The following is a 14,104-nucleotide window of genomic DNA, read 5'->3' as shown; positions in this document are numbered from 1 at the left end:
TTTAAAATAAGAAGCTACACTCACGCACTCATACACAGACACGTACTAAAAAGGTAACATGGGTGAGTTTTTTTGAGTTATTGGCAAATTGAAATTGTATTTCTTTTCGAGAAATGTGGGTGGCCCTGAAAAGGGCCTTTTTTAATTAAGGTGTAGGGGTGAGTTTAAGCAATCAATTTTAACTGCCTTAAGCCTTTGCCACGGCCAAGGCCTACTTCTGGACTGCGTAATGTTGATGATGATAATGATTGGGTTGAAATCACTAAGGGTGGTACGGTAGGCTTAGTCACAGGGTTGACATGTTTGGCTCGGGAAGGTCGTATTCTCTTCGGTCGTGATAAAGAAGTCTGATACATTTGTTTCAGACTTCTTAACTCCGCTAAAATGTCCAACAGTACCGTGACCGTTTGATTTTCACCCTCTTGTTTCTTTGCTGCTACTTCTTCTTGCTGTTGTTGCTGTTGTTTTTTTCTTACCTCTTCTTCTTGTTGCTGTTGCTGTAGGAGAAAAGCCTGTTCCGCTTCCTTTTGTCGTTGTATAAATTTCTCCAATTCTTCTTTCTGTCTCTGTCTAAAATTATCCACTTGCGGTAATGAAGAAAGTAACGAAGGTTCCGGAACAAATTCTTGCGAGGAGAGAAAATCCACAAAATCCCAATTCACCTCTTCTGAAAGTAAGTCCGGGTTCCCTTGGGCAGTCTCCCCTGCTGGTGCACCCCACTGGATCGTTTTCTGAGTTTCCGTCATGTTGAATCACTGTCGCATAGATTGACTGCACACAAGCGCTAGCGAATCTATATTGACTACGTGACGTCACAGACTGCTCTCTTCGGATTGGATGCGAGCTGACTGAATTCTGTAACGCGTGTTCGGATTGGTAAATGAACTCAATCCGTTTCAATCCTTCCTCCGCCTATAAATAAGCGCCGTTCACTGCATTGATTCACCTGTTCTCGTCGCTTCAAGATGTGGACTACAGTTGAGTCATCCACCCTTGTGTCTTCCATGATGTTTCGGACAGACTTGCTCATGTATGTCCGATCGAAGTGGACCGTTGTCCACAGGACAAACACCAGCCTGTGGATACGTAGGATCTACGTCGAAAGACAAGGATGCCTGAAAAGAGTGCTGATGTACGGACCAACAGTAAGACGCAGCCTAAGGACAAGAAGAAGACCAATGCGGTGCCATTTATGTTAATGAATACATTAACATAAAACCCAAAGGCCCTTTTCAGGGCCAGCCATATTTCTCGAAAAGAGATAGTCTTTTGAATTGCCTACCCCTTTTTAAAAAAATTTTTTTTAAAAAAAATCCCATGTTAAATTCCCCTTGTCCGTAGATTGTCCCACGATTTATTCCCATGTTAAATTCCCCTTGTCCGTAGATTGTCCCACGATTTATTCCCATGTTAAATTCCCCTTGTCCGTAGATTGTCCCACGATTTTTCGCCATGTTAAATTTCCATTGTCCGTAGATTGTCCCAAGGGGTTCTGTAATGCTAATTCCCATTGTCCGTAGAGTATCCCCCTTCACTACTGGCTATATGTTCCCACGATTTTTCTCCATGTCAAATTTCCATTGAGGCTATATGTTCCCGGGGGGGGGGGGTGGTGTCTGTAATGCTAATTCCCATTGAGGCTCTAGTATCCCCATATGCTACTAACCAGTGGGTGTTAGATCCACACACTTGGCCTCATCGCCTGATGTTTTTAGCCATGTTTCTGTCAGGAAAAATACGTCAGTATTCTGGTCGTTGATAAAATTAACTATTTCTGTGCGCTTTTCCGGTGGTCCTACTGATTGGGCATTGAATAATGCAATACGCAGAGCTATATCTTGGATAGTTGACACGAAGGTTGACGAATTAATAGGGATTTGAATTACGTTCGAATTTTTAAATTGTCGAGCCGGAAAGGGCATAAGGGAGATAACTGGAATTCTTCTTCCTGTTCTAAGGCGGTAAGCTTTAAAACAAAGTTTCTTTTTTCGCTTCTGTTTACATTTAGGTAATGATGAATGTTGTCCCAGTTCGTTAAGTCTAGAGCACAGTGTAGTGTGGAGAGCCAAGGGGTGGTCATTTAAAGAAATTAATGAGTGGCCATCATAGCATAAACGGGTTGACTGGTTAGTATCACGTGATGGCGATTTGTTCAAATGGAAGTTGTAGCACTAGAGCAAGACAGCTGAGAAAAAGTCTAATTGTTCTCGTTTCCAAAACAACGAGATGAAGAAACACAAACGAACTGAACAGCTAGTACGTAATGAACATAATAACGTAGACGAAGACAGGCAACAAGCACCAATATCATGAAAACAGCACAAAAACGGAACAGCTGCTTCAAGCCGGTTAAGTGATAGCTATCATCTTGAATCATATCTAGAGGTATGTCATTAGAATACAGTGAAAATATAAAAAAAACTAAAGCACTGTGAATTAAACCCCAAATAACACTAAAAGTTCTATCAAAATTCCGAATGCATAGAGTTATTGACTTCCATTATTGTTCCGAAAGAATTTCAATATTGAATGTGCTGGTGTGCTAGTGATCTGGAATGTGGCGATATGATAACATTCTTGATATATTACAATGATATTACTAAGATATGCTTCCAGATTATCGATCCATGAAGACTCACACTCAACCAAGATCTGTGTAGCAAAGTGTAAAATCCCCTTCCGACGTAAGTTAATCCCGGAGCTACCAGGAGGAAAGATTCATGAATTAACCAAAAGTCTTGAAATTCCAAACATACAAGCTGAACAAACCGCATACCTTGATCCCATACCATGGACATGCAACACAGTGAATATCAATTTAAGCGCAGCCAGGCTTGGGCCCAAAAATGACATACCTCTAGATATAAGATCTACAATACTCTCGAACATAGAAACCTCGTATCAAGATTATATTAAGATTTACACTGATGGATCAAAAACAAACGATCTTATCAAAACAGCAGGCGCTATAGTAGTACCTGAAAAAGATATAGAGCTTGGCGCTAGACTCCCAGATAACTACTCTATTTACACAGCAGAATTCTGGATCATAATTGAAGCCATTAAATGGGTGAAATCCACACACATTCGCAAGGTACTAATTATCAGTGATTCGCTAAGTGTCTTAAAATCACTGAAATCCGGCATCTCCACCTGCCGTGACAATTTCGTAAAAGAGACCAACCTGTTACTGAGGCAAATGGAAAACAATGTCAGGACAATCTAATTTATGTGAGTACCATCCCTTCTCAACATCCCAGGAAACGAAAAAGCTGACCAAGCAGCTAAAAACAAACTTCAAGAAAGCAACCATATCATACTCCAGTACAGCTGCAAAGAGTACTATAGTATAATCAGGAATACAATTCTAGGGAAATGTCAGCAGGAACGGGACAATACTACAAAAGGTCGCACACTCTACCTCATACAAAAGGAAGTATCCAGGAACACAAAAGCGCCGACTATGGCCAATAAACACAACTAGAAAGTTACAAGCAGAATCAAAACTGGAAATACATTATTGGCCAGCAGTTTCGGAAAATACATTCATATTAACAATGTTAGAGGCGTTAATTGCCCGCTTTGTCCTACCCCAGAAGATGTACACCATGTATGTAATGAGTGCAACAAATATCTTGCACAACGGGAACTCTTTAAGACCAATCAAAACCACATTGGAAGCCCAACGACATACCCGGAAATCCTGTCGTCCAGTAACCCTAACATCAATTCCACATATAATAATATGCTTCTTTTCCTGAAAGAAATTGGTAAACAAGGAAAGATTTAATCCGTAATGATCATCCCCTCACTCCACTTAGAAACTATCAAAATGATACAAATAAAAACCCTATGAAAATCAAGTAAAACTTAATACCAACTTTTTTTAAAAAAAATCATTTTCCCTTCTTCTTTTCATTATATCCAAAAGCACAGATAAAATCTTTCAAAATTCAGCAATACGCTATTTATTCTAGGAATTGGGATCCAAATTAACTCTGGATGTCACAATTGGATCACTTCCTATTTATACCCCCACCGTCCTACCCTCAACCTGACATTCAATCATACTATGCTACCACGTATTAAACTTATTGGCCAGATTCACGTGCCAACACGGGGCCCCGAGTGGTCTAAAGCGCTCTCCGTGTCGGATCACTGCCGTCTCACCTCTGTCTGCGTAGGTTCTAATCTAGGATTCGGCCAATGTAGGTATGTGAGAAAGCTTGCTTCTCGTGGGTCGGTGGTTCTTCCCGGGTTCTTCTTCCACCATTAATAACGGCCGCCATGCATAGCCTATCGTGTGATGAAAAATGGCGTTAACCCCATAAAAACAACAACGTGCCATCACGATACTTGTGTAGCGCTATAAGTGGGGTGTAATCCCCCCAAAAGCGAAGCAATTGATACAGACTACTATCGATGAGCATGGGTGCTTCTCTTCCCGCTCTTCGTTTGTCCTGTGGGATTTCATTATCCCGAAATCGGACACAACTAAGTAGCACACTCTGTGTGCATTACAGCGTTGGGGGATGAGGCTCTTTTCCCGTCCCCCTCAAACAATTAATTAGTCCGCTATTGCGGATTTAAATCGTCGTGCATGCACTATGTGAGCAAGCGACGCTAATTTAAAAAAAAATCTCATCATCATTTGCGCCATTCAACATTGAATAAACCAAGATGGCGAGTAAGCACATCGACAAGATGAAGTTACAGAATTCGGGGATGAAAGAGATGCTAGTGAAACTAGACGATGATTACTATTTCAGTCGCCATCGAGTCAAAATGGAGATAAACAACTTGAGAAAGTCAAAGTAAATATTAAGGTGATCAATTCAAGAAGCCCAGTTCAAAAATAAAATAAGAATACTGGAGAAAGAGAAGGAAAAAATATGGGAAATGGAACCAGTTCTTTTTATGCACGAATTTGCAACATTGTTGCCTAAAAAAATATTTGTCGATTTTTTATTTTAGGTGTGTTAGAATGATGTTCATTAATATATGTATATGTGTTATATACGTCTATATCTCTACTGTATTTGTCTTTACCTAAAGTAAGGTGTATTCAGGTCAGACCCTTGCAACATTGTTGCCAATGTCCAGTACCGTGACGTTATCACAACTGTTCCATTCCTATTGTCCCTATATAAAACGTAACCTTTTGTCTTGACGCTATAGTGGCCCATGGTCAATTTTCACGCTATAGTGGACAGGGGATGGGTGTTACTTGCATTGTTACATTTTTTTAAGTGATCAGAACATGTTTATTATTCCATAAAATTTCCTTTTTGCTGGTAAAATGTTTAGCAGATGTACCACTTGAAATACCTTTACAAGCTACTGTAGAAAGATTTAAAGGTAAATTCAGCATAGAGGTGATCAATACAAGAACAGGCACCCATCCTTAAAGACGAATTCTAAATGGAATCAGAATACTGGAGAAAGAGAAGAAAAAATTATGGGAAATGAAACCAGTTTGGTACAAGGGATGTTATGCACTACAAAATCTAACATATGTGGAAACACTGGGCACACTCTACACAAATGCCCAGCAAACCCGAGAAGGGAACCAAGAAGGGAAAAAAGAACAAGTCTACGTATCAGAAATGAAAATTCCTATATAAAAAAGAGGTAAAATTAAAACAATAAACAGTACATACAATCAAACAGGGACAAAAACAACAAAATAACAGAAGCAAGAGCAGCAGAATACTCAACAAAAGCAACAAGAACAAAAACAACACAAACAACAAGAAAAATATAAACAACAGAAAACGAAATTAACGGAATCAAGTACCAAACCAATGGAGCAACAAAAGCAGCAACAGAATAAACAGGAACAAAAGGGAACCACCACCACCAACATAAACAATAGCAAAGACAGCACCACAACTAGAACAGAAACAACATAGCTGACAATAACGGAGAATAAGAGCTAGAAGGAGAAGCAAAAGACAAGAGGAAGAAAAAATTATGGAAACGTACTTTTTGGAGAATGACGAATACTTAGGAAGTAATTAAAAAAAGATCCCCAAAGACAAAATGGATTTGATAAATAACATAACTCAAATAAGCAAATAAACGGAAAAAAAGATCTGCCAGGAAAAAATTAACTTGGTAAAAAACATGACTCAGAAAAAAAAATAGAAAAAAAAAATTGAATGACATAATTACACAATAATGCAGAACAAATATACCAATAGCACCAACATATACCTTAAAGAAAAAAGGCAATTATAACAGTATGGCGGGTGGGCCTCCCTTAACTGGTTTGAAAAGATCAAACAAGAAGAGAGTAGCCCTTCCCCCAGGAGAAAAAGTAAAATGTTTATGCCTATGGTCTCTACCAACACAGATATAAGTTGTCAATATACAAGTATTTTTCAGACTACTTTGTCAACATTTAATCAAAAGCACATATTTTTGTGCCCCCTTTTATTGCCCCTCAGCGTTTGTTTGTTTAGGCACATACATCATTTTCTTCAGCTGACTGACTTTGTTGGTTATAACATGGTTCAGTCTATAACATGGTCTGGTTCAATGGACCACAACCACTGTGTCGTATAGCAGGGTCAGAATGTGTGTGCATATATATATATATATATATATATATATATATATACACACACACACACACACACAATGCCATTTCTCTGCACACGATCAGCTATACATGGCAGCCTGTATAAATGGTGGAGGAAGAACCTGTGAAAACCCTGGTAAAAGGCCCTGACACACAGGAAGCTGCTAGCAACTTTCTCACATACCCACATTGGCCAAGCCAAGACTCAAACCCACACAGATAGAAGTGAGATGGCAGCGATCAATAAAGGTGGGCACTTTAAACCACTCAGCCACCTTGGGTCTAATCGGAGTCAGATTACCCATTAAGCACAATAAGCAAATGCTTAAGGTACCAGCCCAATAGCGGCACCAGAAAAATTTCAAATAAATTGTTGATGATAATCTGAATGAATTATATATCACCATTTCAATCTGCCTGTACAAATATTTTGATTTGGAATGATGGCAAAACCGATATTCTAATGTCTTTTTTAGCTTTTAATATTGTTTTTTCTTGAGTTTCATAGATTGTAAGGGGGGCATTTTCAGTGCTTAGGGTCCTGGAAAGTCCTAATCTGACACTGGGTCCAATATATATCCATTGCAAACATGTTATTTGATAACCGGTTTTGTCTCTTTCCTGATCCAAACCAAAACCCACTATGATCATCCTTGTGAAATTCAAAGATTTTCTATTCTGTACACCATTCTCGCTATAACTTGCACCCTGATAACTTGCAAACTAACTTAAAATGCAGTGTTTGGCATGGATCCAGTAAGAATCGTCATTAAATTTGCAAGTTTTTAACAAGAAATCACTTATTTCATGGCTACCTATAAGTGTGTCAAAAACTGCAGATATTATTGAGTTCTTGTTTTAAAATTTTTTGCACCCATTAAATTCAGGTTTGGTAATGATTAGCCTTCGTGAATTTATTTGTTTAAACTGTATCTAAATATATCAATCAATTATCTATTGACAGCAGAATCAAACAATGAAAACCACTAGTTTTGACAAAGTTGTACCTCAAAAAGTCAATCTTTTTAAATACAAAAAGTGCTCTTGTCTGATTTTGAATAAACATTACAACTAGAATGTATCCATATCAACTCAAAAAGCAATGACATGATACACAATGCGTTTTGTCTACGAAAACCATGTGGCATAATGTTTTAAAAATCTCTTCAATATCCTGAAATTAAAGTTAATTTATGAAGAAAAACAAACTACACCATTAAAAAGACATATTTATTGACACTAAATTTCAACAAGATTATAAAACATGTATTTAACAGTGTAACCTGCCACCCATCCAACATATTTTCACCTTCATTCGTCTATTTTGATCCTTTTATGTTTTTTTGGTCCCTCAGTAACTCAGTGTCTGACGGGAGTAGTTTTCAATTGGTCAAAATATAATTTCTATCAGATATGTCTTCTTAGGATTTATATAATTCAGAAAGGTGTTAGTCACAAAACTTAGCACAAAAACTGGACTTGTGCTAAAATTGCAAAAATAATTTCATCTCATATAACGTCTCTCTTCATGAGGTTAAAATTGAGAAGATGGTGAAGTAGTGTTATCTCTTGTACCACATGCCAAATTTCCATCTATTTGAAAAAATCAGATACAAGGGAACAAGTACTGCTGAGGCACTATGAACAGAAAAAGCAGAGAACTGAGGCCATGTCTGAGAACTGAGGCCATGTCTGAGAACTGAGACCAAGTCTGAGAACTGAGGCCATGTCAGAGAACTGAGGCCAGGTATGAGAACTGAGGCCATGTCTGAGAAATAAAGCCATGTCTGAGAAATAAGGCCTTGTCAGAGAACTGAGACCATGTCTGAGAAATAAGGCCATGTCAGAGACCTGAGGCCATGTCTGAGAAATAAGGCCATGTCAGAGACCTGAGGCCAGGTCTGAGAAATAAGGCCATGTCACAGAACTGAAGCCATGTCACAGAAGTGAGGCCATGTCACAGAACTGAGGCCATGTCTGGGAACTGAGGCTATGTCGGGGAACTGACAGAACAAGATTTTATTTTTACTGATGATATTTTTCATCACATAAATATAACATGTTGCTCCACAAATATGAGAAAGAAGACAGTCAATGTGGATGTTAAATACATTACCTGGTGACTAATACAATTTATTATTTCATCAAGATTTTACAGGCATACTAGATGCTAACTTGCAGACTCCAGGCAAACATGTTTGTCCTTAAGTTTTCATTCAAGGCCAATTACAGCTGGTGTAAAACAAAAAATTAATTTACAGTTTGTATGTTTCAGATTTACAAGCAAGTATTAAAGGTCAGTGAAAAAATGTCTGCTCTACATTTTGTAAAATAATTCCTCAACACAACAAAAATTTACATACAAACTATGTATATACATGTATAACTGCTGTTTTGATTTAGTTAAATAATGAAAAGAAAATGTACAAAATCTACGAAACTTGGTTATCAATGTTATCTGCTGCTACATTGAACAAGTTTTCTACAAGACTGGTTCTCTTTTTCAGACAGCTTAGCTAGCTGAGAAAATTTGAGACAGGGAACCACAAGATCCATAAAACTACACACACTATATGGATTGATGCACTGCGGAGTTGATTTGGAAATCTCTTTATAATTGTTGCAAGAAAGTGACAAGCATATTGACAAATTACTCTGGATGATTTAAAACCATGTTATTCTGTGGTTTCAGATGTTGTTGGGTACTACTATAAAATTCTGAATACTGTAGTATCATTTATTTTCATTGGGCTCAATTTTGCGGTTTTGTAAAAAAAAAGGCATTTTTGTGGGTACTTAAATTCGTGGTTATGCCTGTAAAAGTTTGCATATTAGTAGGTATTTAATTTCATGGTTTAACCTCTAGAATAAAGAATACAAAAGAATAAAACTATGCCGACACAAATGGTGGTCAATTTAATGTTTAAAGCAATACTACCACCTGTGAATAAATCAAAGACCTGGCAAGTTAGATACTTACACCGTGTTTTTGACCAAATGAATAACATCAGTTGAAAACTAGGCCAATTGGTTATTAAAGAAAAATAAAGTCACGCTTCCATGAGTGGTATGCTAAACTGGTCATGGATGCCATTAAGGAAAAAGATGTTACTGGTGACAATCAGTGCACAGTATTAGTAAACCTTGCAACCTCATTAATCAAGCCAATTCACATGGAATGAATAATTGCAGCTCACGCGACAATGAGTGAAAAATATGACCTAATTATCAGTGGTTTTTTTATAGAAATCTGGACTTGTTTATTTCAGCAATTTGAGGATTATTTACCTGAGAAGCATTTATGAGTACCATGAGACTTGATTGACATGATGTTGATACAGTGGCTTTGTCAAAAAATCTGTGAAGTATGAGCTTTAATACTCTGCTGAAATTAGTGCATATGCATAGATTAGTGTTTCATTATTAATGGTGTTTCAAGAAACAGTTATATTATTTTACAGGGTTATTGTTCTTTTGGATTAAAACTGCATGAATAAAATGAAATGTGCTTTCATAAGGATTTAAATGTTTCAACAACAGTTGTACTGGAATGAAGGGTCAATTTGAATAAGTATTAAATTTAATTTTCATACACTGTTATTTTGTATTTTTTCTTTCATTTTCAGTATTACTATTGTTTGAAAACCTTGTGCTTTTATTCTATTTTCTCTCTATCCTAACTTACCTCACACAGCGATTTAAGGCAGTGACTGTAAATTTACAGCTATCGGATTCATTATCGAATGTGTGCATTGAAAAAATATAAAATGATTTATACTACTTGTTTCAAAAGATTAAAATAAAAAATAAAAAAACCATGTAAAAGCTAATATTTACTTACCAGATTACAGTACTGACCTTGATTTATCAAATACCTGTAGCTGTGTTAATCTCTAGGAATGAAACACTGTACGAAAATGGGGGGGGGGCATCATTCTATGTGGCTCATTATTCGTTGGGGATTTAAATTCATGATTTGGGGCAACAACGAAAACGATAAAAATTGATGATGTTACAGTAAACAAAAAACTTCATTTAATTTTATCACCTGAGTATGTTCACTTTGGTAAAATCAGTGCTTACCAAACAGCTCAAACTTACAAGATCATTCGATTATGACATCATCAATATCTTATTTTTGACCCAGGTGTATTCTGTTAACTCTGAGAATGGATGTAAATTACCATGTTTGTCTTTTGTCTCTTACAATGAATTCACTTACTTCTGTCTCTTACAATGAATTCACTTACTTTTGTCTCTTACAATGAATTCACTTACTTTTGTCTCTTACAATGAATTCACTTACTTTTGTCTCTTACTATGAATTTACTATTTATCATGGCTTGACAAATTTTCATGAATATATTAAAACACACAAAAATGTAAGGAAGCAAAACACAATTATAGACAAATTACAAATTTTAGTTAATGACAAGATAATTATTTCAAGGACAATTAGTGACTGGGTACTTGTTCTATGGGCAATTAGTAAAAGTATTTTTTACTCAACCAAATACACATACATAATATCATTCTTGTTATTTTTTTACAGCCTGACCCCTTATCTATCTAAACACAGCCCTTAGCTGTCTAAACACAGACCCTTATCTATCTAAATACAAACCTTAGCTGTCTAAACACGGACCCTTATCTATCTAAACACAACCCTTAGCTTTCTAAACACAGACCCTTATCTATTTAAATACAGTCCTTATTTAGCTAATGATATCAGTTTTTCTAACGGTTAAATACTCCAACATTTCAGAAGTAACCGGGAGATGCAGTAAATCAATTGATGGAGTATCAAGACTTGTAATTCAAGGGTGGAGTATCAAGACTTGTAATTCAAGGATCACAGGTTTAATACCCACCCAGGCCAGCTCAGCTTGGCTGGTTTGGTGTATTCTCGGTAAAAGCGCTAAGCTCCCATTTCCTCAGTCAATAATATGTTAAAAGTGCCATTAAAATCAACAACAAAAAACAAAACAACAAAATAATCAAAACAAAAACTCTTTAAATCTAAATAAATTCTGTACATTTATCTATTTTCACATACAATGTCACTTTTGGATGGTCAAATAACCTGCATTTCCATTAAGTCATGTTTTAAGGTTTTGCAATTAGCTTTCATATTCGTTCATATCAACGTCCACTGAAAAATGTCAAATAATTAATTAAATTAGGGAACTATGTGCTCTCAGTTTGTGAATTAACAGAAAAACCCTACAGACTATGTATAAATTTACAGTCAATGTACATTATAAGTCACAAATAAAAGTTAATGTATGTTAACAGAAAGATAAAAAAAAGAATGTAGATTCATTAAGCAATAAAGGTTTAGCTACACAAACAAGAAAATATTAAGTAAAAAATCCCAAACAAATTCTTCTGCTTATACATATCTTCTTTTTAAATATATATATTCAATTTATTGGCAGATATCTGATATTGCACATCCCTATAGGACCACCTCCTCCCTTATGGACCTCCAACTTATCCACTGATGAAACTGATTGTCCAATCCCAAAAAAAGATTTTTGTGTACATAATCATAGTTTCTTTTAACCACATAAATGTTTTTTAAAAAGTCATTTTTTAAACACAGACTGCTTCACATTAGGTTTATCTAAAACAATTTAAATGTCCATATAAGAACCAGTTCATTCCTATTTCCTCAAGGTTTATTATCTTCTGCTACAAGGTTTAATTCCTGCACTTCTCCCAGCTGGGTAGAATGCTCCAATTCTGACCTTTCACCCCCAGCAATAGACTGTGCCTCCGTGTTAACTGTTGACTGGATTTCACCTTCATCTGGAACCATGGAACCAGTCTGAGCCAGGCTAGACTGTACACCTCGTGGAGATGAAACAGCAGCATTTGCAGACTGGTTTAGCATCTGATTGGATGAACTACTGCTTAGGCCTGCTGGCTGGGAAGTTGGATTGGGGGTGGGGGTAGCTGTGGAGACAGAGTACTGGATGACAAGTTCAGGTCCACCACCATAAGTGTCATGGAGGTAACTCCACATCTCTTCTGAAAGCTGACCATAATCAGAGTTGGGCCTCAGAACATCATGTTTGTTTCGTGTGATACAAATTCCTCTGTTGTCAATAGACCCTGGGGGATCTACAGAAGAAGAAAAAAATATCTGTAATTTTCCATCATCGTTAAGACAATATTTTGACTTTAATTGACAACAAAAACGTAATAGCTTCAAATGCTATTTTATAACATTCAGAAGTTTATTGAACAAAATGTTGAATTCCTGGAATACAAATGATTATTTACTAATTTGTCTGGCTCAAGCTAACTGTCCCATGCCAACAAGAATGAATATCAGTAACCTTGTTACATCAAAACAACTAACCAATAAAACAATGTAGCAATGTTGTGTACACAGGCTGGATCAAGGAGACTGTTATGCCAATATTGCTGGATCAAGTAACTTTATACCAACACTGCTGGATCAAGTAACTGTATACCACCACCGATGAATCAAGGTAACAATGTTATGCCAACACTGCTGGATCAAGTAACTGTATACCAACTCCAATGAATCAAGGTAACAATGTTATGCCAACACTGCTGGATCAAGTAACTGTATACCAACTCCGATGAATCAAGGTAACAATGTTATGCCAACACTGCTGGATCAAGTAACTGTATACCAACACCGATGAATCAAAGTAACAATGCTATACAATACTGCTGGATCAAGAGTGTGTGTGTGTGTGTGTGTGTGATTTGGATTTTTAAGGTAGCTTTAACAATTTTTCAGTCATATTGCTATGATGTCTACAGTGTGACAATTTATAGTGATATCTAGCACTGGGGCATCATGCCACAGACATGAAGCATGATGTCCGACCCAGTCACATTATCTTGACACCAGGCTAACCAGTTCTAACACTAGCCTCTTAATGCTGAGCGCCTAGCGATGGAACTGTTAGTACCATTTTTATAAGTCTATGACTCAGCTGGGGTTTTTGAACCCATGACCTACCGCATCCAACGAGGATGCTCTAACCACAAGGCCACTGGAGCAGACTGCTGGATCAAGTAACTATATGCCAGCACTGATGAATCAAGGTAACAATGTTATGCCAACAATGCTGGAATAAATAACTGTATGCCAACTATATAAATGTTTTTTAAAAAGTCATATTTTTTTAAAACACAAACTGCTTCACTACAGGTTTATCTCAACAATTTAAATATCCATATAAGAACTAGTTCCTTCCTACTTCCTCAAGGTTTATTATCTTCTGCTGCAAGGTTTTTAATTCCTGTGCTTCTCCCAGCTGGGTGGAATGCTCCAATTCTGACCTTTCACCCCCAGCCCTAGACTCTGCCTCCGTGTTAACTGTTGAGTGGATTTCAGCTTCATCTGGAACCATGGAACTAGTCACTGCTGGATCAAGTAACTGTATGCCAACACTGATTAATCAAGGTAACAATGTGATGCCAGCAATGCTGGAATAAGTAACTGTATGCCAACACTGATGAATCAATGTAAAAATG

At 36.9% G+C, this 14,104-nt stretch overlaps 1 protein-coding gene across 4 annotated transcripts in view; it reads right to left on the bottom strand.

Annotated features, from left to right (window-relative positions):
• Positions 1-7,799: 7,799 nt before the first annotated feature.
• LOC149777687 (ubiquitin carboxyl-terminal hydrolase 20-like) overlaps positions 7,800-14,104 on the bottom strand; it is a 119,249-nt gene continuing 112,944 nt past the window's right edge. For all 4 annotated transcript variants that reach the window (XM_089938734.1, XM_089938738.1, XM_089938737.1 and 1 more), the window contains one exon: positions 7,800-12,709. In XM_089938734.1, the coding sequence (XP_089794860.1) occupies positions 12,258-12,709 (452 nt within the window). In that variant the 3' untranslated portion in view covers positions 7,800-12,257. The remainder of the gene's footprint in view (positions 12,710-14,104) is intronic.

Source organism: Sinohyriopsis cumingii, chromosome 17 (genome assembly GCF_028554795.1).
Source record: "Sinohyriopsis cumingii isolate HCF-2022 chromosome 17, ASM2855479v2, whole genome shotgun sequence".
NCBI classification, from domain to species: domain Eukaryota; kingdom Metazoa; phylum Mollusca; class Bivalvia; order Unionida; family Unionidae; genus Sinohyriopsis; species Sinohyriopsis cumingii.
This window is presented reverse-complemented; position numbering and strand designations above follow the sequence as displayed.